The sequence below is a fragment of the Dendropsophus ebraccatus genome, chromosome 4, assembly GCF_027789765.1.
Source record: "Dendropsophus ebraccatus isolate aDenEbr1 chromosome 4, aDenEbr1.pat, whole genome shotgun sequence".
Classification (NCBI taxonomy): domain Eukaryota; kingdom Metazoa; phylum Chordata; class Amphibia; order Anura; family Hylidae; genus Dendropsophus; species Dendropsophus ebraccatus.
Genome location: NC_091457.1, coordinates 162,618,505 through 162,645,849, shown reverse-complemented (window position 1 = coordinate 162,645,849; position 27,345 = coordinate 162,618,505). Strand labels below are relative to the sequence as shown.

The 27,345-nt window shown below is 48.6% G+C and overlaps 1 protein-coding gene across 1 annotated transcript in view; it reads right to left on the bottom strand.

Annotated features, from left to right (window-relative positions):
• The window catches only part of LOC138789079 (calcium-activated chloride channel regulator 1-like), a 30,653-nt gene extending 16,428 nt beyond the window's left edge, over positions 1–14,225 (bottom strand). The window contains exons 1-4 of the mRNA XM_069967630.1: positions 14,161–14,225; positions 9,887–10,142; positions 8,888–9,028; positions 108–255 (exon numbers count right to left, since the gene is read on the bottom strand). Of these exons, the coding sequence (XP_069823731.1) occupies positions 108–255; positions 8,888–9,028; positions 9,887–10,045 (448 nt within the window). The 5' untranslated portion in view covers positions 10,046–10,142; positions 14,161–14,225. The remainder of the gene's footprint in view (positions 1–107; positions 256–8,887; positions 9,029–9,886; positions 10,143–14,160) is intronic.
• Positions 14,226–27,345: the final 13,120 nt, after the last annotated feature.

Here is a 27,345-nt window from a genome sequence, read left to right as displayed (position 1 = left end):
TTATTAAATTATTATACATATATACTCTGTGTATTATTACTGTATATTATTAGATTATTATACATATATACTCTGTGTATTATTACTGTATATTATTAGATTATTACCTCTGGGCCCGTATACCCGCAGGACTTTGTCATTCAGCATAAAGTTTGGTGTAAGATGGATGTACTTCCCTCTCTCCCCGCAGCCTCCGTATTGTAAGGTGTACGGATAATCCCCATATATAAAAGGATCAGCAATGATGATATCGGCCTGGGGAAGAAAGAAGAGTAATGTACATCACCATGACCTCCTAGTAACCATCAAAGGTTTGTAAAAGAAAAGACAGACACATGTTACATTCTGCCCTCCCCTATAAATGGGAAAACATGAAGCACCTCTTACAGGTCTATCTGGACTAAAGGGGTACTCCGCTTAAACATAACTTTTGATATGTTGCTGCCTATGGTGACACTAACAATTCCTTCCATACTTGTTATTATCTATTCAGTCTTCTTCCCCCAGTTCTCAGCTGCTGCTTTCTGCTGAAAACACAAAAATCTCTGTTTGAGCCTTTCTCTCTGTCTCCTCCTCCTTCCCCCTTCCGTCTGAGACAGCTGATGTAAACAAGTCACTGGCAGGCTTTATCTGCAACATTGTAGCTTCTTTGTAATGCTAGCAGGGTTAATCTGAGGTCAAGTTGCTGCCGAACTCTCTGTGATTAAAGGAGAACTCCAGGCTGGGGTGACTTTTGGCTGTACTGGGGAGGGGGAGGATGAATAAAGTAACATGCTCTCATCTTCACTGCTTCACATCCCCAGTGCTGGTGCCTCTATCCCACAGCCCCAGTCCCAAAGTCGGGCCAGTTTCTGGGACTCAGTGGGGACCTAGGATGGGATGTGTTAGGCCTGCTCAGCCAGTCAGCGACTGAGGTGGGACCCTGCTACAGCCGCTGACTGGCTTAGCGGCTTGGCGGGGACCAGCACCAGTGGTGAAGCAGGGGAGATGAGAGCCAGGGCCGTATTTGTCACTAGGCACCCGTGGTCCGGTGCCTAGGGCGGCGCCCTGCGGGGGGCGGCACCTGCAGGGAACACTTTTTTTTATTATTTAAAAAAAAAAAAAAATCTTTGTAGGCACCGGCCCACGGGTGCCTAGTCCGCGCCGGGGGGGGAGGAGGGGCGGCGGGGGAGCGTCCGGGAGCAGGATGGGCAGCAGGCAGGCTGGTTCCCTCCCCCTATGCAGCGCCGAGGTCCGAGGTCCCGTTTCCGGGGCCGAGCTTCCGGCACACACAGTCTGACAGAGGACGGAAGCTCACAGCTGCAGCCCCGCGATGCACGATCTTCTCTCCTGCTCGGCGGCGCTCACGTGAAGTGACGTCATCGCCGAGCAGGAGAGAAGATCCAGGAACGCGGGGCTGCAGCTGTGAGCTTCCGGCCTCTGTCAGACTGTGTGTGCCGGAAGCTCAACACCTGCCCCGCAAGCCCGGCGCTGCATGGGGGGAGGGAACCAGCCTGCCTGCTGCCCATCCTGCTCCTGGCCGCTCCCCCTACCCCCAGCCTCTACCTGCCCCCCCCAGCCGCTCCCCCTACCCCCAGCCTCTCCCCTGCCCCCCCAGCCTCTCCCCTGCCCCCCCCCCCCAGCCTCTCCCCCTAACCCCCAGCCTCTCCCCTGCCCCCCCAGCCTCTCCCCTGCCCCCCCAGCCTCTCCCCTGCCCCCCAGCCTCTCCACCTAACCCCCAGCCTCTCCACCTAACCCCCAGCCTCTCCCCTGCCCCCCAGCCTCTCATCCTGCCCCCAGCCTCTCCCCTGCCCCCCCCAGCCTCTCCCCTGCCCCCCAGCCTCTTTCCCTGCCCCCCCCAGCCTCTTTCCCTGCCCCCCCAGCCTCTCCACCTAACCCCCAGCCTCTCCCCCTACCCCCAGCCTCTCCCCTGCCCCCCAGCCTCTCCCCTGCCCCCCCAGCCTCTCCACCTAACCCCCAGCCTCTCCACCTAACCCCCAGCCTCTCCCCTGCCCCCCCAGCCTCTCCCCTGCCCCCCCAGCCTCTCCCCTGCCCCCCCAGCCTCTCCACCTAACCCCCAGCCTCTCCCCTGCCCCCCAGCCTCTCCCCTGCCCCCCCAGCCTCTCCACCTAACCCCCAGCCTCTCCACCTAACCCCCCCAGCCTCTCCACCTAACCCCCAGCCTCTCCCCTGCCCCCCCAGCCTCTCCCCTGCCCCCCCAGCCTCTCCACCTAACCCCCAGCCTCTCCCCTGCCCCCCAGCCTCTCCCCTGACCCCAGCCTCTCCCCTGCCCCCCAGCCTCTCATCCTGCCCCCAGCCTCTCCCCTACCCTCAGCCTCTCCCCTGCCCCCAGCCTCTTTCCCTGCCCCCCCCCAGCCTCTCCACCTAACCCCCAGCCTCTCCACCTAACCCCCAGCCTCTCCCCCTACCCCCAGCCTCTCCCCTGCCCCCCAGCCTCTCCCCTGCCCCCCAGCCTCTCCCCTGCCCCCCAGCCTCTCCACCTAACCCCCCCAGCCTCTCCCCTGCCCCCCCCAGCCTCTCCCCTGCCCCCCCAGCCTCTCCCCTGCCCCCCCAGCCTCTCCCCTGCCCCCCCAGCCTCTCCCCTGCCCCCCCAGCCTCTCCACCTAACCCCCAGCCTCTCCACCTAACCCCCCCAGCCTCTCCACCTAACCCCCAGCCTCTCCCCTGCCCCCCCAGCCTCTCCCCTGCCCCCGCAGCCTCTCCACCTAACCCCCAGCCTCTCCACCTAACCCCCAGCCTCTCCCCTGCCCCCCCAGCCTCTCCCCTGCCCCCCCAACCTCTCCACCTAACCCCCAGCCTCTCCCCTGCCCCCCAGCCTCTCCCCTGACCCCAGCCTCTCCCCTGACCCCCAGCCTCTCATCCTGCCCCCAGCCTCTCCCCTGCCCCCCCCCGCCTCTCCCCTGCCCCCAGCCTCTTTCCCTGCCCCCAGCCTCTTTCCCTGCCCCCCCAGCCTCTCCACCTAACCCCCAGCCTCTCCACCTAACCCCCAGCCTCTCCACCTAACCCCCAGCCTCTCCACCTAACCCCCAGCCTCTCCACCTAACCCCCAGCCTCTTCTCCTACCCCCAGCCTCTCCCCTGCCCCCCAGCCTCTCCCCTGCCCCCCCAGCCTCTCCACCTAACCCCCCCAGCCTCTCCCCTGCCCCCCCAGCCTCTCCCCTGCCCCCCCCAGCCTCTCCCCTGCCCCCCCAGCCTCTCCCCTGCCCCCAGCCTCTCCCCTGCCCCCCAGCCTCTCCACTTAACCCCCAGCCTCTCCCCATCCCCCAGCCTCTCCCCTGCCCCCAGCCTCTCCCCCTGCCGCCCAGCCTCTCCCCTGCCCCCCAGCCTCTCCCCTGCCCCCCAGCCTCTCCACCTAATCCCCAGCCTCTCCCCTGCCCCCCAGACTCTCCCCTGCCCCTTCAGCCTCTCCACTGCCCCAGCCTCTCCCCTGCCACCCAGCCTCTCCCCCTGCCACCCAGCCTCTCCCCCTGCCACCCAGCCTCTCCCCCTGCCCCCCAGCCTCTCCACTTAACCCCCAGCCTCTCCCCTGCCCCCCCAGCCTCTCCACTTAACCCCCAGCCTCTCCCCTGCCCCCAGCCTCTCCCCTGCCCCCAGCCTCTCCCCTGCCCCCCCCCCAGCCTCTCCCCTGCCCCCCCCAGCCTCTCATCCTGCCCCCCAGCCTCTTTCCCTGCCCACCCAGCCTCTCCACCTAACCCCCAGCCTCTCCACCTAACCCCCAGCCTCTCCCCTGCCCCCCAGCCTCTCCCCTACCCTCAGCCTCTCCCCTGCCCCCCAGCCTCTCCCCTACCCTCAGCCTCTCCCCTGCCCCCCAGCCTCTCCCCTGCCCCCCAGCCTCTCCCCTGCCCCCCAGCCTCTCCACCTGCCCCCCAGCCTCTCCCCCTAACCCTCAGCCTCTCCCCCTAACCCTCAGCCTCTCCCCCTAACCCTCAGCCTCTCCCCTACCCTCAGCCTCTCCCCTGCCCCCCAGCCTCTCCCCTGCCCCCCAGCCTCTCCACCTGCCCCCCAGCCTCTCCACCTGCCCCCCAGCCTCTCCCCCTAACCCTCAGCCTCTCCCCCTAACCCTCAGCCTCTCCCCTAACCCTCAGCCTCTCCCCTACCCTCAGCCTCTCCCCTGCCCCCCAACCTCTCCACCTGCCCCCCAACCTCTCCACCTGCCCCCCAGCCTCTCCCCCTAACCCTCAGCCTCTCCCCTGCCCTCCAGCCTCTCCCCCTAACCCTCTCCCCCTAACCCTCAGCCTCTCCCCTGCCCTCCAGCCTCTCCCACTAACCCCCAGCCTCTCCCCCTACCCCCCAGCCTCTCCCCTACCCTCAGCCTCTCCCCTGCCCCCCAGCCTCTCCCCTGCCCCCCAGCCTCTCCACCTGCCCCCCAGCCTCTCCCCCTAACCCTCAGCCTCTCCCCCTAACCCTCAGCCTCTCCCCCTAACCCTTAGCCTCTCCCCCTAACCCTCAGCCTCTCCCCTGCCCTCCAGCCTCTCCCCCTAACCCTCTCCCCCTAACCCTCAGCCTCTCCCCTTTCCTCCAGCCTCTCCCCCTAACCCTCAGCCTCTCCCCTGCCCCCCAGCCTCTCCCCTGCCCCCCAGCCTCTCCCCTGCCCCCCCAGCCTCTCCACCTAACCCTCAGCGTCTCCCCTGACCCCAGCCTTCATGATGCTGCGCCATATGGAGAAGAAAGCAAAAAGTGAGCGACGGCAATTTGAGAAGACGTCACCTGTGAGTCATTAGTAACTGCACTGTAATCACTTCTATAGTGTGCAGAGCCTGTGTACCATTGGGGTCTCAATGGGTCAGTGTATTGTTTGCGGTAGTGTACTGACACAGCCCTGCGGTCACTACAGTACACTAGCGCAAACTTTTAAACTAGGACCCAACTACAAGAGCTGCAGGCACTACAGCTCCCAGCATATCCTGAGGGCTGTAGACTGTCAGTAAATGCTGGGAGTTGTAGTGCCTGCAGCTGTTGTTGAGTCATAGGTGCATGATACACTGGAGGCTTTGTGGGGGATCAGAATACAGAGATCTGTGGGGGCTCAGTGTGTGGAAGTGACCTCAGAACATCACTAATAGGGGATAGAACAAATACATCTCCCCCTATCCCCTATTAGTGCTGTTCTGGGGTCACGTCACCACAGATCTATGTATTCTGATCTCCCACAATGCCTCCAGGACCCATCTACAACAGCTGCAGGCACTACAACTCCCAGAACAGTCTGCAGCCCTCAGGATATGCTGGGAGTTGTAGTGCCTGCAGCTGCTGTAGTTGGGTCCTAGGTGCATTATACACTGGATGCTTTGTGGCATATCAGAATACGTAGATCTGTGGGGGCTCAGTGCAGGGAAGTGACCCCAGAACATCACTAATAAGATATAGGGGGAGATGTTTTTGTTCTATCCCCTATTAGTGCTGTTCTGGGGTCACTTCTATATACTGAGCCCCCACAGATCTATGTATTCTTATATGCCACAAAGCATCCAGTGTATAATGCACCTAGGACCCAACTACAACAGCTGCAGGCACTACAACTCCCAGCATGTACTGACAGTCTGCAGCCCTCAGGATATGCTGGGAGTTGTAGTAGAGTAGTACAATCCTCTGATAGCTGCCGCTGTAGACAGATGTGTTGCTGGACCTTCAGGGCTGATGGTTGTCACCCACAGATTGCAGCCACCAGGAGACTCTGCACACAGTGATTTATTACAGGGTTGTCCTCTCAGAGACTACAACTCCCAGCATACCCTGAGAGCTGTATAAATGGAGGGTGTTCTGAGATTTGTCACAGATACAGATGAATTCAGGAAAGGAGCGGGTCAGCATGTCGTGTCTCACTGGTTGTATATTGGTGAGCCCCAGGTACCCCAGTCCGACACTGGACAGAACCAGTCCCCAAACTAAGACGTCCCCGGCCTCCTTCCTCCCTCCATCACGTCTGTTTGATGAGAACAGCGGGCATCAAGCAGAGCGGCACCCAAGTGCCAGGGTATATACCATGCATGTACAGTAACGGTGTGTGGGGGGGGGGGGGAGGGGTGCCTCTGCGTGCAAAGTGCCTAGGGCAGCATGAACTCTAAATGCAGGCCTGATGAGAGCATATTACTTCTTTCATCCTTCTCTAGCACTCCAAAAATTACCCCAGTCAGGAGTTCTCCTTTAATCCTCCCAGCATTACAAAGAAGCTACAATGTTGCAGATACAGCCTGCCAGGGATATGTTTACATCAGCCATATCAAAAGGGAGGGGGGGGAGGAGGGGGAGACATACCCCTCTTCAGCAGAAAGCAGCAGCTGAGAACTGGAGGAAGGAGACTGAATAGATTATAACAAGTATGAAATGAATTGTTAGTCTCACCATGGGCAGCAACATATGGAAAGTTATGTTTTTGTGGAATACCCCTTTAAGCTTCCTGTTATAGGTTTTACCAGCGATGTTGTTCTGTCCCAGCATGGCTCATAGCCCATAATACAGAGAGTCATAAAGGGGATCTGATAACTGCTTGTGGTGCGTGTGGTTTAGACTGATTAGCTGGAGAGCAGCCGCGTGATGTAACGCTCAGATAGTCGGCTATGGGAGCGGCACGTGTACAGCGCCGAGAGTCTGTAACATGAAGTATAGTTCTGCTTTCATTCATACTGTACATGTAGGATGAGGGGAAGGTGGAAACTCCTCTTCTGTGAATTTTTAGGGGGTTTAGTACAAGTCAGAAATTTGTGAGTTTTTTAAATTTATTTTAATTTTTTTTTTCTAGAATGACCCACATCAACTCAGTGGGGGGATTTAGCAGCAAGTGTTCAATTTTCTTGTAGCATCAATACAGGGGGAATAAAGGATTACAAGATTCCTTTAAAGGGGAACTTTCAGCTGATTGCCCCCTACTGTGCACAGGGCGTCGAGGAGGACAGTATGTCTCTTACCTTCCTTCTAGACACCGTTCCTGTGCTGTAAGCAGTGTAATCCTTGGTCTGGAGCACCATTAGGGGTACTGCCCCCCCCCCCTAGCAGGGACCTAACGGTGCTTCAGACCAAGGATTACACTGCTAACAGCGCTGAGGAGGAAGGTAAGAGACATACCTATCGTGCCTCGTGTGCAATAGGGAACTATGAGCAGGTTGGATTTGTCTAACCTGCTGATAGTTCCCCTTTAACTTCTGGGCGGATGCTGGTTCTCATTGATATCCAGCTATGTATGGAGTCTTACAGGCAATGCCCTGTGTATGCGAATTAACTTTCCCCCAGAAAGAAAAAAAACAGACTCTATAGCACCCCCTACAGATACCTGCCTGAAGTGTGATTGTCATGTGGTGATGCTGCATGCACTTTACTGTTTTAGGGTATGTGCACACTACAGAATCCTGATGGAACACCTGTCACGGATTTGGCAGCTCGCACTCGCTCGCGGACTCTGGCAGACGCGCGCCTCTCCGCTGCTACCATAGACTTTTGTGGTGTCCTACCACGGGTGTTACTGTTAGTTACACCCTTTGAAAAAGCCTGTACTTATTGTGTAAGGGTGGTGATGAAGGTAATGATAAAGTTTCGCCACTAGATGTCGCTATTATAGATGTGTGTATTCAGATGCTGCACAGCTTAAGTATGTACAGGGTTATTATTTGTTTGTATGTCACATGGATCTTTGAACCTATAGGAATCTGTTTTTCTTCTCTCCTATCCTCTCTCTCTTTACTTCTTCTATTGCACTCTTCACCCACTCAGAGCGCACCTTAGATACGCTGAGGAAGGAGGTCACATGGGTGTAGGAAGTGTGTATGTCTTTCGTGTTGGACATAGTAGAGGAAAAACGCAAGCTAGACAACTCTCTACAGTTGTCCTTTTTGGGCCCTGGCCCTTTGCCAGGTCCGCTACTCTGGTCAGTCTTAGTCAGAACCCTGTATGAGTAGGATGCATGACGGGACACAGTTAACAGTTTCTATTCAGTATTGCTACACAACACTATGCAGTGTTAAACCCTTTCAGGAGAGGACAAGTCAGAGACAACCTCAACCCACGCCGTGGATTAGGAGTATCACAGAGCAGGACAGTATCCACAGACAGCAGTAAGCTAGGAACTGATCCGGATAGAGCAAAGTTGCAATAAGCATGGGAACTCTATCTTGCGTCGCGGTTGTCAGCAGGGAACTCTCAGCATTCCGCTCATCCCAGGTAACAAGGTCTGGGGACTGTGTCACCCACAGTGTTATACCTCATCCTCCTGAGGTCCGTCTGTATCTCGGCTATCTACCACCAGAGTGGCGTCACACTTCACTGCCTAGCAAGTGACCGGCCAATGCAACACAACATGACCAGGGGCTCACACCACACTTTATCTTATGGTTTGCCAGATTCTGCCCGAAGAATGAACCCGCTCATTCTTTGGGCGGAGGGCGGAATCTGGCAAACCATAAAATGGTGTTCTGTCGGGATTCCTAAGTGTGCACACACCCTTACTTTGCACATTGGCCCCCAACAACACAACAATGCAGAGAACTGCAGCGCAGACCTATTGAAGTGAATGGGTAACGGTGCGGCAAGGGAGGCAGCATTCTCTTTGTTGGGGTCTCAGAGGTTGAAACCTCTCCTGTAATAAAGTGATGGCATATCCTGGCAAAAATTTGGCATGACTTTATGAGATGAGGAAAACCATCTGCCACGTCCCATTCAAAGCATAACGAAAATGTAGGAAATGGCGTTATCTATTAATAACGATGAGTGCAAAAAATTATCATGATTTCCTAATAACCGCGTCCCATTTCCGTAAAGGCGGGACACAGCCGGAATGTGGTGACTACTTGCCTGAGCAATGACGGGGACCGGATCGTCTTTACCATTACATACATGCTGCCCCAGCACTGGGAATCATGAATACATCACACATCCCCACCACAGTGTATATGACTTACCTTGTCGTAGGACTCGGTTTTCGGCCGGCCGTACGTGCTGTTAGTGGACCAGGTATTGGGGATTAGTATTTTTGCACTTCTGATATAGACTCTGTTCTCAGTAGCTTGTAACATGTAGGAAGACGCGTCCGTCACCATTTTCTACAAAATGTAAAAAGAAAAAGAAAAAGCTTTAGAAAATACAATATAAACCACAGGGGTCAAACTCATGTCCCTCCAGCTGTTGCAAAACTACAATTCCCATCATGCCTGGACAGCCGAAGGCTGTCCAGGCATGATGGGAATTGTAGTTTTGCAACAGCTGGAGGGACACGAGTTTAACCCCCTGGTATAATACATATATATATATATATACATATATATATATATATACATATATATATATATATATATACATATATATACATATATATATATATATATATATATATATATATATATATAGTGGTCCAAAAGTAGGTGGACAATATGTGTAATAGGGTTATAGGAGATTTATCAAACATGGTGTAAAGTGAGACTGGCTCAGTTGCCCCTAGCAACCAATCAGATTCCACCTTTCATTCCTCACAGACTCTTTGGAAAATGAAAGGTGTAATCTGATTGGTTGCTAGGGGCAACTGGGCCAGTTTCACTGTACACCATGTTTGCTAAATCTCCCCCTTCATAACCCTATTACACATACTGTCCCCCTACTTTTTAAACCACCTTGTATATTTTATCCAATATGCCCCTTTCTCAGTGACGGACTGGCCCACCAGAGGACCGGAGAATCCTCCGGTGGGCCCCCAGCTTTAGAACCTGCACACATGTTGTTTCTTCATTGGTGGGCCCCCAGGATCATTTCCTCTGGTGGGCCCCAGTTACCCCAGTCCGGCACTGCCCTTTCTTCCCCAACAGCTGCTGTCAGGAGAGTTAGAGGTCCCCCATATACATCAGTGACCACCCAGTAGATTCCGCTGACCCATAGACAATGCTGAGGAGTGGACAGAGGCCACTTACCTTTATACTCTCAATGATCTTCTTGTTTTCCGGGATCTTGGGGTTTATGGCAATGATGATGTCCTCATATCCATTGTTCACCAGCTTTACCATGGAGTCTCTGGACGGCTCTGTCACGTGTAGTGTGCAGATCAGGACGAGTATCCCGGCTATCCTCATTGTTCTCTATGTGGTTCCTCCTGGTTGTAGTCCGGCTCAGCTGAAGTTTGCAGACACAATGTTATCCTCCGGAGCTGTAATCCTCCTTCCCAGGGACCTGAAATGAGTCGATGATTTCACAATATAACCTATTGTATGAGCTGTGTAATGGGGTTTTCCCATTATATGTACACACAGCTTAGTCATTGTATAACGGAGATTAAGCAACTTTTTTTTTTATAGTTTTTGATTTTTCACTATTTTTGTGAACGTACAGTAATAATCTGATAATAGGGCAGAAAATATGGATTTGTGCATATACTAATAGAAGGGATTTGCCCATAGACTCCAATCTTATTGTAGATTTATTGTCCACAGGTTGAGCCATAGGACCCACCAGCCTCTGGGTAGCACATGTAATCCAATAGGAGGCGCCAAAGGCACTAGGTGTGAGTGGACGCTGTCACTTTAAGGGAAAAAAAAACTTTTGACATGTTGAACATTTTGACTGGTCGTGAGCTGGGTGATTTAATAAAGCTGGGAGAAGCACTCACCTGAGCACTTCACTCCTCTCCATTTCACTTAAAGGGGTACCCCAGAAATTTTCTTTTTCTTTCTAATCAGAAAGTTATACAAATTTGTAATTTAATTCTATTTCAAAATCTCCAGTCTACCAGTCCTTCTCAGCTGCCGTATGTCCTGCAGGAAGTGGTGTTTTCTCTCCAGTCTGACACAATGCTCTCTGCTGCCACCTCTGTCCATGTCAGGAACTGTCCAGAGCAGCAGCAAGTCATAGACCATAGAAAACCTCTCCTGCTCTGGACAGTTCCTGACATGGACAGAGGTGGCAGCAAAGAGCACTGTGTCAGACTGGAAATAATACACCACTTCCTGCAGCTGATAAGTACTGGAAGATCATGATACGTATGAAATAGTGGGCCGATCCCACCCTAATCAGAGGTAATTGCCTGACTTTCACTATTTTTGGCTGCAGTAAATCCTGCGATGTACTATAGCGATACATGAGAAGGAGCCCGGGGCAGGAGCGCACCTATAGGAATGCATGTCCTCTATTATTATACACTCCCATGGAATGCAGAGACTTTCTTTGCCCTCAGGATATGGTACTAATCTCCCGATCCCGGCTCTGTTCTCCGATTTACAGCTTTATCTAATGTGACCGCAGAATTTTTTGTATCAAGTATCGACACGTTGTCCATAGAAAGAGATATTCAGGGCAAAGTAACTGGAAAAGTCGCTGTCATTGGGTCCTGTTCTATGTAGGTTACATAATAATAAAACAATCGTTATAGGAAGGGTAAATGGGGTAATTGCCCCAGTGGGGTCCATCATCTAGGAGTCTCTGTCACCCCAAACACAATATGTCGGGGGGTTAAAGGGGCTGTTCACTAAACTTTTTTTCTTTCAAATCAACTGGTCCCGGTAAGTTATATAGATTTGTTATTTACGTCTGTAAAAAAAAAAAAAACAACTCCAGTCTTCCAGTACTTATCAGCTGCTGTATGCGCTGCAGGAAGTAATGTATTCTCTCCAGTCTGGATAACAGGAGAGATTTGTATATATGTATTAGGCAACCAATCACAGCTCAGCTTTCATTTCACCAGCGCTGACTAATAATAAAACCAGTGTGATCGGTTGCTATAGGTAACAACAACAGCGCCATAAATCTATAACACTATTGGGGAGACTTATAAAACCAGTCTGTTGCCCATAGCAACCAATCAGATGCCAGCTTTTATTTTATACAAGCTTTTTCAAAATTGAAAGAAACGATCTGATTGCTATGGGCTCAAGGTCTTATCGATCCTCCTGTACATGATCAGCTTGTTGTCACGGTTACAATGCAGACAATTCCCTTTAGGCCGTGTTCACACACGCTGCAGTTTACTCGCAGTACTGTCACGGTTCTGCTGCATCTTCACAGAAAGGATCACAGTGCCGCAATGATACTGCAATGTGTGAACACAGCCTATATAGATATTGAGACTGGAATGAATCTGCTTTCATCCTGCTGGTGTTAGAGTCGCACAGCGAAAGAGAAACCAGAGTGGTCACATGACTCAGCGGTAGGAAATTCCAGCGTCTGTCAGCGGCGGGACAGAGAGGAATCCTGTGTAACCCTCCGCAATGGTTTATAACCCAAAACAAGTGATATCCCGGAGGTATCGGGGGCCGATAGAATCTAATAAATATTCATTCTCCGCAACATCTGCATTTTATCCTATTTCTACCGCTTGAACCTCATGACTTAGAAATCTACGCAATTTGCAAACCAGATACTTTTTAGGATGGAAAACTGCTAAAAAACAACAAAAAAACAACATCTCTGCACTTAATTTTTACATCCATAAAACCTGACTGAACGTAAATTAGCATCTGTTTTAGTAGCTCTCAAACCCAAACACGTAGCCTAAAAGGTATCGGCTCATCCTGTGGCATCTGCTATTAAAAGGGACTACCCAGGACTAAAAATCCACAGCTACATTCTTCCAACAAACGTTACTATCTATATACTGTTATTATAATACGGCTACATTGTAACGTTAACATCTATATACTGTTATTATAATACGGCTACATTATTACGATTGCCATCTATATACTGTTATTATGATAAGGCTACATTATAACGTTACCATCTATATACTGTTATTATGATAAGGCTACATTATAATGTTACCATCTATATACTGTTATTATAATACGGCTACATTATAACGTTGCTATCTATATACTGTTATTATAATACGGCTACATTATTACGATGCTATCTATATACTGTTATTATAATACGTCTACATTATTACGATGCCATCTATATACTGTTATTATGATAAGGCTACATTATAACGTTACCATCTATATACTGTTATTATAATACGGCTACATTATTACGTTGCTATCTATATACTGTTATTATAATACGGCTACATTATTACGATGCCATCTATATACTGTTATTATGATAAGGCTACATTATAACGTTACCATCTATATACTGTTATTATAATACGGCTACATTATTACGTTGCTATCTATATACTGTTATTATAATACGGCTACATTATAACGTTACCATCTATATACTGTTATTATAATACGGCTACATTATAACGTTGCTATCTATATACTGTGGCGGAGTATTCACAAGAATAGACAATGTTTCACTTTTACACCACAGCAACACGTTCCGCCTCCTCCTGAATCTCCTGCACTTGCAGCCTCCCCGACCTTCACGTGAGATTTTTCTTTCCCTGTAGATATTCTGTGTCAAAATCCATGTGAGATCCCATTGGCATCGCATGCGTGTGAATGGGTTCCAGCAATAAACTGATTGGCAATCAAACTGATCAATCAATAAATTTTTCATTTTTCTCCAAATAACGATAAACGATTGCAAACGAGCAACCTGAAATGATTGATCATTATACACGGAACCAGCCGTCCGTTACAATGATAATGATTGTATATGTGATTGTTTGCATGTGCTCCAGTCTATGAACAACCAGAATAACGAATAAACAATGTGTACGTACCCCGAAAGATTTGCAAACAATAACAAACAGGAGAGTTTATGATTGGCCCAAAAGATGCGATCACGGGCGAATTCTCGTTAGTCGTTTGATCATCGCCTGCGTACACACAGAAAGACTATCGCTCACATTTGGACAAATTAACGATTTTTCGCCCAATAATCGTTCTGTGTAATAGGGCCCTTATTCTGCCCCCCCCCCCCCCCAGCTGCCCCCTATGTGCAATGTTAGCTTATGAATTTTACTGCGCTTTAAGGTAGGAGGAGGGGTAAACCGTAAACTGAGCACAAAGGGACTTCTCCTATAACTGGACCTATGCCGCCTGCACAAACCAATATAGGAAGCAACAACTCCATAATCCACCCGTATCATAGTAATAACATAGTGCAACATTTCTGTATTCTCCAGTATGTTGCAAAACGACAAATCCCAGCATGCCCTGACAGTCACATGTTGGAGAACACTGGTGGATACACTGTAAAGAAGCTCTGTTATTACATACAATATCAGAAAACACTCCAATATACAATAATGATTGTTATAATAAGTTATTATAAAGTATCTGATCCTGCAGCCGCTCACCTGAAGCTTCAGAGCAGACGCAGCTCCTGGCCCCAAACTACCAGCCCTGTGCTAGATGGCAGCTATATATATAGCAGCAGAGGGCGGCAGGCATTCCCCTGCACACTCCCCTTTCTCTATATCCATCCTGTCTATGGGGAGGGGGCCCATCTATACCCCCCTCCCCCTCATCTCATAATCTGCACTCACAGTACACTCGTTCACCCTCCTGGGACATCTAGGCAAAATAAAAGTTTAAATTGTGCAAGTTTTTTTTTCTTTCTTCTTAGTGTATACAAACTTTTAGTTTTTTATTTTTTGGGGGGGAGTTTTAGGATATGTTCTGCTGTGTTGTTATACTAATAGAACAAATCATCGAATACAATGTAAAATCTGCAGCATATCTGATACATGTGAACGAGCTCTTAGGGATATTTCATAAATTTCAAGTGGAATCCATGCTTAACTATACACCAAATTCCCATTGTATTCAATGCTCAAATTCTGCCAGAGCTGAAGAAGAGGAAATTTCAAGCAGAAAACGTTCCTCTTTACTTCCTCGCCTATTCCTCAGTGTGAACATACCCTGAGGGCCCTATTCCTCCGGACGATTATCGTTCAGATTATCGTTAAATCGTTTGAATCTAAACGATACTCGTTCGGTTGAAATGCAGTTACCGATTATCGACTGAACGAGAAATCGTTGATCGCTTTATAAGACCTGGACCTTTTTTTATCGTAGCTCGTTTGCAAAACGTCTGCAAATCGTTCGCATTGAATAAGACGTCGTTCGGTCGTTTGCAGTAGATACGAACGCAATAGCGAAGAAATAACGAAGAAAAAACAATCGCAACCATTATCGTTCCATGGAAATGAGTGAACGTTTTCAGGTCTTTCGCAATAACGGCCGTTTGGGATCGTTAACGATTATACGAAGATAATCGTCTGGTGGAATAGGGCCCTAAGGCTCCATTCACACGGAGATAAACTGTCGGAATTCGGCAGCGGAGTTGTCCTGTCCCAACCTCTGTGTCAAAATGCCAGTCTATGGGAGTCTCGCGCGCCTCCTATCTCCGCGCTGAAGAATGAACATGTCCGCCAGTTTTGCTCCGTGTGAACATAGCCTTAGGGTGAATTAGAATGCAGCAGGTTGGTTTCAGGAATTTCTGCCCCTGTCCTCGCTGTCTGAATGGGGTTTGTAGAAATTAGTTTTCTGCAAAGATATTTTCATTCAATTGGAAATTTCTGCGACAGATTTGCCGGGTGTGAATCCGTTTCTAGGTTCGTACAGCGGGTTACGATTTCCCCATTTTGGTTTGTGTTGTTTTGTATAGGGAATAGGCGGAAATAATTGATGTGTGTCACTTATTGTTATACACGGCTCATTGCAGTGTGCGATATGGCGGGTAGAAAACAATAGGGGGGGATAATGTATACATAATACATACTAAATATGACATGTGAACAAGGCCTAAGGGTGGGTCCTTGCTCTGAACGATACCCAAGTGTTTCCTGCCATATTATCCTCATTCAGACAAAAAGAACTGACTAGAAGTGGCTGGAATTTTTGCAATTTCTGTCTCTGGATGAGGACAGAGGAGTCTCAAGTGGAAAGAGGTGGAGGGGGACAGAAGAGCCTGGAGAGGATAGAGGAGTCTGTTTACATCAGAAGGGATTGAAGGGAACAGGGGAGTCTGGAGGGGGCAGAGGGGGACAAAAAATCTGGAGGGAACAGAGGTGGCTGGAAGGAGATATAATAGACTGGTGGAGACAGAACTCTAGAGGGGTCTGGAGGAGGGGAGACCGGAATGTGAAGAAAGACATAAGGGTCTGGGGGATGAAGTAGTCTGGAGAGTAGCTGTTGGCTGGAGGAGGCTGTGGCTGGAGGAGGCTGTGGCTGGAGGAGGCTGTGGCTTGAGGAGGCTGTGGCTGGAGGAGGCTGTGGCTGGAGGAGGCTGTGGCTGGAGGAGGCTGTGGTTGGAGGAGGCCGTGGCTGGAGGAGGCCGTGGCTGGAGGAGGTCATGTGTTGACTGATTGCCTCTTTTATACAGTCCCCAATGATCATCTTCTCATATATTTATTTGCATATTATGAGTGCTGATTAGTGATGAGCGAATAGTGAGATATTCGAATATTCGAACGAATATCCCGCGAATATTCGATCGAATATTCGATCCCAATAAAGTCTATGGGAACAAGTATTCCATTAGTGAAAAACATCTATTTGACCATTTGGAGGGTGAAACCGGAAGCTGGGGGATTTGAACGCTTATCGAATATCTATTGAATATTTGCGGGATTCATATGAATATCGAATATTCGAATATCTCACTATTCAATCGAATATCTATTCGATCGAACAGTATTCGCTCATCACTAGTGCTGATCGACTACTGTATATAGCCTGTCATTGTCAGCAGCATATATCCTGCTCATCTGCCCGTGTAAGAGGACACTGAGTGAGCGGCGTGAATGGACATTTGTTTCCATATACAATGGGCGTTCTCAGGTAATCCCTGGCATCTTGGCTTGTCTTCCATGTCTTGTCCCTGATATCAAGGCGCCGGCATCAGATACTATATCACAGGTAACATTTATTCTGCGGTTTCACACTGGGCGCTCAGCCCTCAGGACGTCCGGGGTTCTTCCTTAGCCCATGTGGACGTTTTGGTGACATCTTACTGGTATTTGATGATAGGGGAGCACACAGTTATTATAACGCTCAGGGCTGGTTACGCCATTGTCAGGTCTTATTACACCAGCGATGTCCATGGTCAGTGAGATCTGCAGTGATGCGACTGATCACTTGCTGCGGGTAACTCTTCCTGTGTCCGTTTATTATATGTGACCCCTGTAATATCTTATATTTAGATGTCGCATAAAATAAATGACTCACAAACCGTGAATGCTGAACCAGAGGATCTTAATTCTGATGATGATGACTGAGCCCAGGAAACATGTAGGAGAGACGTATCAGGAGTTTTGGACATTCAGTTTGGTAAAAATTTGGTGACAGCTGTCGCTGACTTGTGTGTATAGTAACCAGGTTACATTCATCTATTTATCCATATTGTATGCATTTTGCCATATCCTCGGTAATGGCCCCTGTATGGCCAAGAACCCTAGTGGTCTCCATTGTCCTGTTGATCTCTTATAGGTCTTAAGGTGCCCATAGACCTTCACTCACAATTGTTTGGCCGACAGTTATGCCACCCATTCCCCCTATACACTTGAATATTTGTTTGGAAGTCCTCCATGCTGAACTTGGCACTGGTTGGTTCAGACAACTTTAGTATAAGATGTATTTGACGTCGATGGAAGCAAGGCAACGTGTGAGCAAAATGGCAAAAACACCCGTTATTGGATTCTTCATCACTGGTAAATGGCATTTGCTCACCCATCTACGAGTAGAAAGATCAGTGGCTCTTGGGTTTCTTCCCTCTTTTCATGCTAATATGTATTTTCTACAGGTAGAGGACAAGGTTGAGGCAATCTGGCAGAAGTTTTCTCCTTCCATGTGGCTCAGTGGCGTCCTCTATGGTATGCAGGGGTGGTCTTGGCATTTCTGGGGCCCCAAACGGAGTTATGTCTGGGCCCCCCCTCGATACGCACTCCACAACAATAGAGCGCTGTGTGCTGCCCCCAGTAGTATATACCCCTTGTGCGCAGCCGGCAGTAGTATATACCCCTTGTGTGCTTCCCCTCAGTAGTATATACCCCTTGTGTGCTTCCCCCAGTAGTGTATAGATGCTTGTGTGTTCCCCTAGTTATATATAGCCCCCCCCGTCAGGGGCGGATTAACTTTACCATAGGCCCCGGGCTGTTCACCAGGCATGGCCCCCCCACCCCACTGTAACTATGGCAGCACTAGCCTGGCGTTCATAGTACAGGAGAGATAATGTCATGATGTCCTGATTTGTGCAAAATTGCCATTAAAAAACTGATTTTTTTGCAAATCATGGCGGAAGTGTAGCCAGGAGACAGTATACCACTAAAAGTATAATTCTTTTTGGGTGGTCATGGGCCCCCCAGGAGCTCGGCGCCCGAAACGCCCCTATTATAATCCACTACTGCCCCACGTGTGCTCCCCCAAAAGTATATAGACCCCTGTCCCAGTTGTATATAATCCCCCTGTGTGCTGTCCCCAGTCGTATATACCCCGTGTGCTGCCCCCAGTTGCATATACCCCCTGTGTGCTCCCCCACTAGTATATAGACCACATGTGTGCTCCCCCACTTGTATATAGCTCCCCTGTGTGCTCCCTCAGTGGTATATAGCCCCCCTGTGTGCTCCCCCACTTTGATATAGACCCCTGTGTGCTCCCCCACTTGGATATAGACCCCTGTGTGCTCCCCCACTTGGATATAGACCCCTGTGTGCTCCTCCAGTAGTATATAAACCCCCTGTGTGGTTCTCCCAGTAGTATATAGACCCCCTGTGTGCTCCACCAGTATTATATAGATCCCTGTGTGCTCCTCCAGCAGTATATAGACCACTGTGTGCTCCTCCAGCAGTATATAGACCCCTTGTGTGCTGCCCCCAGTTATATATAGACCCCCTGTGTGCTGCCCCAGTTATATATAGACCCCCTGTGTGCTCCCCGTTATATATAGACCCCCTGTGTGCTGCCCCCAGTAGTATATAGACCCCCTGTGTGCCCCACCAGTAGTATATAGACCCTCTGTGTGTTCCCCCAGTAGTATATAGACCCAGTGTGCCCCGCCAGTAGTATATAGACCTCTGTGTGCTCCTCCAGTAGTATATAGACCCCCTGTGTGCTGCCCCAGTAGTATATAGACCCCTGTGTCCCCCCCAGTTATATATAGACCCCCTGTGTGCTGCCCCCTGTGTGCTGCCTCAGTAGTATATAGACCCCCTGTGTTCCCCACCAGTAGTATATAGACCCCTGTGTGTTCCCCCAGTAGTATATAGACCCCCTGTGTGCTACCCCAGTAGTATATAGACCCCCTGTGTGCTACCCCAGTAGTATATAGACCCCCTGTGTGCTACCCCAGTAGTATATAGCCCCCCTGTGTGCTCTCCCACTTGGATATAGACCTCCTGTGTGCTCCCCCAGTTGTATATAGACCCCATTCTGCTGCCCCAAGTAGTATATAGACCCCCTATGTGCTGACCCAAGTAGTATATAGACCCCTCTGTGAAGCCCCAGTAGTCTATAGCCCCCTGTGTGCTCCCCCAGTTATATATAGCCCCCCTGTGTCTTCACCATTATACAGCCCCACTGTGTGCTCCCCCCATTTATATAGAGCCCCGCTGTGCGCTCCCCAAGTTACACAGGCCCCTGTGTGCTCCCCTTCCCATATAGTATATAACACAATAAAACAAACACTTATACTCACCTGGGTCCGGGCGTCTCCTCTTCTCTTCACTCTTGTGGCCGCAGGAAGGGTTTTCCCTGCGGTAACAAGAGGCAGCGCTCCGCTTGTCCTGGCGCCGATGCTCCAGTGATGTCACTGGAGCACCGGCACCACAAGGACGGAGCGGCCACTTGTGACCGCAGGAAAAACACTTCCTGTGGCCACAAGAGTGACTGACAGGAAGGGAGCCAATGGCTCCCGCCTTGTCAGTGCTGCTGCATGTAACTGTGAGCACTCATTGCGAGTGCTCATAGTTACAGTTCGGATCACGGCAGCGTGTGGGGCAGCGGCCCTGTCTAGCGGTCTTGGGCACAAGAAAAGAGCGGGGCGTGGGGGCCCCCCTTGATGTTGGGGGCCCCAAGCGATTGTTTGGGGTGCTTGGTGCCAAAGACCGCTACTTATGGTATGTATGGAGATCCTTGAGCGACATTTAATAAACCTTATTGAATAGACGAGAACTGGAGGCTTTGCCGGTAAAAAACCCATCTGATTGACTTTGACGGGAAACATCTAAAGTTCTAATTTCACTGTGTTTCATACACCAGTCATCAGACCCTTAACCCCAAGAATTTGTACAGGACTATTTAAAGCAATAACTTTGAAAAAAGTTTTTCGCTCGGTGTTGGAAATTCCCACTTAATGTACTGTAAATTTTTCCTGAGCCCAGAAGATATTTGTCATCTCAGAAGATATAAAGAGAAGACTGGACCAACCCTTGTAGTTAGAGATGTTTTTTCTCTCTGCTATTTTCCAATGACGGCTGCCGCAGAGCATTGTATGGGCTGTGTCATGCAGACGTCATTGTTTGCAGATGTTTGAGCTGGCCATACACATAAGAAAGATGTTGGATGAATGCTCGGTTCTTTACTGATCTCGACTCGTTCAAGTTTCTGGCAGCTGGCTATCTTGTAAGATTAGTGTTGAGTGAACTTCATGAAAGTGTCTGGGTTCGGTAACTTCTTCGAACACTTGGAATTCAACTCCCGGCAAATGGAAAGATTGGAAGCTGCCCTAGGGAGACCTAGGAAACCTGGATACAACCATAGGCCATATCTCCATATCTGTGTCTTCTAGGCAGTCCTTGGGCCTCTTCTATCTTCTCCAGACACGGGGAGTTAAATGCCGAGTGTTCAGGTTCGGGGAAGTTGCCAAACCGAACACTTTCATGAAGTTCGCTCAACCCAACCTATGATACCTTTCCTATCAATGGGCAAGCAGCAAGAGAGAGTATACTGGCAGCTTACTCGTAAAATATAGATCATAGACAGGTTGTGCAAAGTGGTAAATGATTGTCTGGATATGGCCGGTCATGCGAGGAACTGTACTTTGAGCCAACCACAGCCGACAAAAATTCATCATGGTCTATCACATTTTTGACAAGTCCATTGGCAGCCAATATGAGCAGGGAGCTTAGAGAAGATGGCGGCGGTCTGCTGCCGCCATTCCTATTGCCCAGAGCAACGGCCAGCAAAACATAGCTATCGTTATCAGGATTTTGGTTCATGCAGACAGACAACGATCAGCTGAGCTATGATACGAAATGATTATCGGCCGGAACTTGGCCGATAATCACTTTGTGTAATAGTACCCTTATGGACCTTTTACACAGAGCGATAATTCGCCCAATTGATCGTTTAACAATTTCGAAGTAACAATGTGTTTTTTATAACAATCAGCGTTTAGATAGATCGTTTAAAAAAATCGTTATTGCGATCGTTTTAAGATCGCTTAAGCCCATCTCACACATAGCGTAAATCGTTGAAAGACTGCTTACACGAAGTGATCTCGCTCGTCGCTTGATCGTTTGCTGTGTTTACACAAGCCGATTATCGCTCAAATGCTATTGCTATCTCGAAAATTCTAAAGATATTCGTTCTGTGTAAAAGCACCATTAGATTGACGGCCAAATCCATTATGAGCGTCGGGTTTGGACCTTTAGATTTCTGCTTAATCTTAATCATAATAGATCTGTTTTTTTCCGATGGCTGATTTATAACGTGCGAACATAGCCTTAACTGTATTACACCAGCAATATGTAGGTTCATGTCTATACATGATGCATCATAGAGTAATAATAATCATAAAGACCTTATAACACCTCGTACGTATTATCACATTGCAGCTATAGGCAATAGGAAATGTCGCAATGGGGATTGAGTAACGATAATAATATACGTGCTCTGGGACGTGACAGGCGTAACAAGCGGTGGAGAAAACATTGTAAATGACAGGAAATAGATGCCCCAGGGGGAAAACCAACAAGACACAACAGCTTTCTATAAAAATACTGAAAAGTCGCAGCTAATAACACGTCTGTAGATGTAATGATGTAAGAGAAAGGATATGCTGCCATCAATAAGGACAATAACTCCCGGGGGCTACGGAGATCACCGGGAGGGAAGTGGATAGGTTCTGTACAGATGGCAGCTCAGGGGTTACTGTAGCACCTCTGCTTTGTAATGTTAAAGGTTTCTAGGATGTCACCAGACGCATTGCCATAGACTTTCTACGTCTTCCATTGCCTTTCAAAGGAGAGCTCCGGAGAAACGTCAATATCCAGGGCTGGCGGGGGGCAGCTTGATCTCAGCCTCTAGTCTCTAGTTTCTCCCAACTTCGTGTGTCCTCATGACCCAGCTTGAAATGCCCGCTCACCCAGGGGGTGCAGAAGCGTCCTCCCTCAGTCACCGACTTGCTGAGTGGGCATTTTTGAGCTAGGTCAGATGGCGCAGGACTGGAAACTACAGGAGGCCAGTGGGGGTCCATGAGCCATGACGTTGCGTTGTAGGGGGATGGGTAAGTATAGCTTACCACCCTCCGACTCACCCACTTGCCCCCCTACCCCCCATACTGATCCTGGATTTTTATTAAACACCGGAGCGCTGTGCAATAAGCAGTGGGAAGTAAATAACTTTTGCTGTCAGTCTCTTGGGAGGACGTAGCAGCCTCCATATCCTACAGGGAGAGACAATACATCAGTCGGTCTTAAAGGGGTTAGAGGGGGATGTCCTGTTTGCTGACAATAATAATCTCAGCATTTCCCTTCTGTCCGGATGTCAGTGAGAGGTGTTAATGTCCATCATCCAGTTGAGCGTCGTTCAGCCATTAAGGTCACGATGGACGTTGTCATCCCTTCCTTATGAAGTCGCTGCACATTGTCGTCAGCCTTAATGGTTCCTGTTGTTGTTGTTGTTACAGGACACCTTTTATAAGAAAGATATACAGTAAAAGCCAGAGAAGGGTTAACGTTATGGCTGGTGTTGAGCGGATCTGTCAAAGTGTTTCGGTTCGGCGACGTTATCCGCTCAGCGTTTCATTCAAGCCTTTGGCCTATGGCTGTGTCCATGTTTTCCACAACTCCCTAGGGCGACATCCAACTTCTGCAGCTGCGGCGGGAATCAGATGCAGAGCTATCGGGTTCTGATAAAAATGCCGATCCCAACGCTCTGCATTAGTTATGGTTTCTAGGTGACCATAGTTGCCAACATTTGAAACTTTTTTTCCAGGGACACTGTAGCGTTAAAAGTGGTGTGGCTTATTGAGGGTGTGGTCTCGGTAGGGCGTGGCCTATCATGGGTGTGGGTTCAAAATTTTCCATTTAGAATTTACAGTCAAAACAACACAAAAGGAGCATTACACACCCCAGTATGAGGTCCCCAGTATATTACACTCCCCCAGTTTCAGGTCCCCAGCATATTACATACCCCACTCAGAGCAGACTGAGACTCAGATAGCATTCTACTGACTAACTGTATATACTGGTAGTTTGTACCCATATGATGCAGCTGCCCCCATATCATCATACTACTACCCCCTTCATCCTACTGCTCCTCCATCACCATACTACTCCCCCCTTCATCATCATATTAATACCCCTTCATCATCCTCCTGCCCCTCCATCATCATATTACTACCCCTTCATCATCCTCCTGCCCCTCCATCATCATACTTCTACCCCCTTCATCCTCCTGCCCTTCCATCATCATACTACTACCCCCTTCATCCTCCTGCTATCCCTTCATCATCATACCAGTAGCCCCTTTAGCATCCTCTTATCTGTATTTAAAGCAAAAAAAGCTATAATTACCTCACCAGTATGGTTCCTCTAGTCCCCCAGGACTCCTCTCTCTGCTCGGCATGAGTGACATCACTTGCACTGGAAGGGGGCGGGGCTTCCTGGGACATACCCGGGACATGGTTTTGCCGGGGTTGTCTCCTCTGAACCGGGACTGTTGGCAACTTTGGGTGACCAATGCAGGGGCAGATCCGGGGATGGGGGGAAGGGGGGCACAATTCATCGAGAAAAAATAAAAAAGTGACTTGGAATGTGGCAACAATCTCGACTGCCTGTGAATTTTTTTTTACAAGCCTGGAAAATCCTTTAAAGTTTGTTAGCAAAAGGTTGTTAAGAAATATCCGGGTCAATATGGCTGTATCAGGCCTGTGTAATATAGGCCTTAGCCTTATGGAGTGATGGATGGGAAGCACATTATCCCCCTGACAAATTGTACATCATGGGGGAGATTTATCAAATGTGCTGTAAAGTGAAACAATATAAATAATCATTTTTACTGTCATTAATCGTTCAAGTTTTATCTGCAAACAACTTATTAGACGAACAGATGTGTGAAAGATCAGCGGACTACCGACGATAATTTTTTGACAATTTTTCCTTCATTGTTTGATCGTTGGGTGTTATTACACGGGCCGATAATCGTTCATTTTCAGTCGTTATAGCCAATTTTTGAATGATAATCACTTGGGGGGAGATTTATCAAACATGGTGTAAAGTGAAACTGGCCCAGTTGCCCCTAGCAACCAATCAGATTCCACCTTTCATTTTCCAAAGAGTCTGTGAGGAATGAAAGGAGGAATCTGATTGGTTGCCGGGGCGACTGAGCCAGTTTCACTTTACACCATGTTTGATAAGTCTCCCCCCATGTTTTTGTAGCTATGCGGACTACTTTAGTACAGACCCTTTGACGTTGGTGAACGCTGTATATCAGTTAGTTAAGACTGGGGGGGGGAATGGAAGGATTTCATAAAACTAGTGCATAAAACAATACAAAATACAACAACAACAGTCTAGTACTTCAGGCTTCTTTCACCCCCCCAGAAACCTTTTGGGGTGACTGTTGATGGAGGACCTCTTCTGATTCTCTTCTTCACTATTACAGCGACCAGGTTGCCGCCCTTTGACATGATGATCGGGCGTGATGCAGACACACAATTTCCTCCTCCTCCTTAGTCTCTTTCCTGTTCTGTACTTGTTCTACTAGTTTATTCTTTCATAGTTTCACCATTGCCTCTTTCCAACAATCAATGAATATTATTATTGTTAATGATATTCATATTAGGGTCATATTGCTGTATCCCCTAGGATCACTCCTCCTGTGATAACCGACTATCGGCGATGGTGGGGATTACTGCCCCTTCCACATGATGCTGTCTGGGAGTTTGGCCTCTACACCTCCTATAATTGTCTCTTTATAAGCATACCATCCCCCTGATGAAGAGGGAATTAATCCTTCGAAACTCGTTGCATCAATAAAGATTCCAAATGTCTTCTGCAATCTCCATTTGATGTCACCTTTGATTGACACTTGGGATCCATTTGTTGCGTCCACTGCATAGGATATTGCCCCACTTGATATAAGAATTTTCCTGTTTGGTTCATTTAATATTATTATTATTATTATTATTTTTTTTAAAGCTCCTTTGATTCCAGAGCTCTATACAAGTGATGAGGGTTAACAAACAGGAACAATACAAAGTATGACATGAACATAGTAAATGGCAGACTGGTAGATAGGGACAGAGCACCCTGCCCATGAGGACTTACTATTTTCGATCATAATATCTTGGTATTGTGTGATTTACAATGTGATGATCTATATGACGGCGTTCAGACTATGTCTCATTATTTATCATTACTGAGTAAGATCCTAATGGATCAGCGTGTAGTGGATCAGGTCCGCCATCTATAATACACCCAGTCCTGTGAGAGTCTTTGAAGCCTCCGGAATCCTCTGCACAGTCATCCTGTTATTCTATACACTGTGCAGGCCTCGCTCTCCCTTCCCCGGGCTTCTTCTGACAATTATCTCAGATAACTTCTCTCCCTCCATGTTCATCCTCCTTCCTGCCAAAGGAAACAGCAGCCCCTATAGATTTTTTACTATTTTCATATTATCTGTGACAGTTCTAACATGTTCTCCGCACCCAGTGTCTCCTCTATCTGCTCTATGGCTGTCTGCCAGAGTCTGTGGTCATGGGGAACTCAATACCGATACATTTCAGGTTATAGATACTGGGTTCGGCATAAGGGTTGTCGACCCAATCACTAAACAAAGAGGGAAACACTGTTGAGTTGTGAACACCCAAAGTATATAATAAAATAGCTTTATTAGTCAGGCTACAAACACTAAAACCATTAAAAAAAGAATCACATAATACAACTGGAGGTATAAAGTGTGCCTTGTGTTATTGCACCAGCCTTATACGCCTATATGTATAACTGGCTTACTCCTGATGAAGGTGCAAGTAGCGATACACGTGGGGTTTTGTAACGATAATGGGCGATACCTGGTGGCATAAGGCTTCAGGGTCCCAGACCTGCTCCTGTCCGCTCCTCTGCTGTACTCCATGCTGATCCTGGGGCTTCTCGTCTCTGCTGGCGATCTTGTGTCTTCCGGCACCTTCTACCTCCTACTGATCTGTGCAGCATTGACACCTCTGGCCACTAGGGTGCACAGGGTGCGGCTGTCTTCTCTGGGTTTATAGAGGCAGTTTGTCTGCGCCTGCTATTGCTGTCTGCCAATCCAGAGCCACCTTCACCTATTTAAACTACAGTAGCTCCACCTGCCCCTCCCTGCCTGAGCATTGTTGGATATCTGCATATCTAGCAAAGTTTTTGCTATTCCTGTGTATCCTGACCTGTGCCCCACCTTCAGATAATGTTTTCCTGCTTGACCCCTGTCTGTACTCCTGTTGCGGACTCAGATTGTTTGGTGTGGCTCTAAGCTAAACCAGTTGAGTAGCACAGCGGGTCCACACTCACTGTCTATAACAGATTACTATTGCCACTTTTGCATCGGGACCTGACACTACAGGTCGTATACACTTCTATAGACTGTTATTATTATCTACCTTAGCTTGCTGAACACTCCGGTGTATGGGGAGGACGGGAGCCGGTCAGGAGAGATAATTAACAACTATGTGACTATGCTGCATTATACTAGATGTGTTATACACAGTCATCTATCTCAACATACCTACTCCTTTGCTTATGTTTTTGTCCATATTTGTGGTGAAATCACGTCTCCACGCATACTGATCTCCTGAAGATCCAAAGCATCCCCCCCTTACATTTATCAGGCCCACCTTGAATATACTTCGTCATGCATCCCCCACCGCACACACACAGGGCCGGCAGACCTAAGGGGTCACTTATCTGGAGTATGGATCAGCAGAGGGCCGTGGGATCAGTGTCAAAGGCGAAGATACTTCCTTCAACTTCTGCATTTCTTGGTTGAAAAGCCGATAATCATCATAACAGGGTCAATGACCAGACGGGAACTGAGCAAAACGTGACTGTGGAACCATTCCCATATATCAGCGAATGCTATTCAGCAGTATACTTACCTTTAGGCTGGAGCAGAGATGGATGGAGATGGTTGCAAAACTACAATTTCCATCATGCCTGGGCAGCCAAAGATTTGGCTTTGGTGTTCATGTAAGATGGAAATTGTACTTTTGCCTAATGGGAATTGGCCCCATATATGTGATACATATGTGATTTATTGGCCACTATGGGTCTGATCAAAGTACC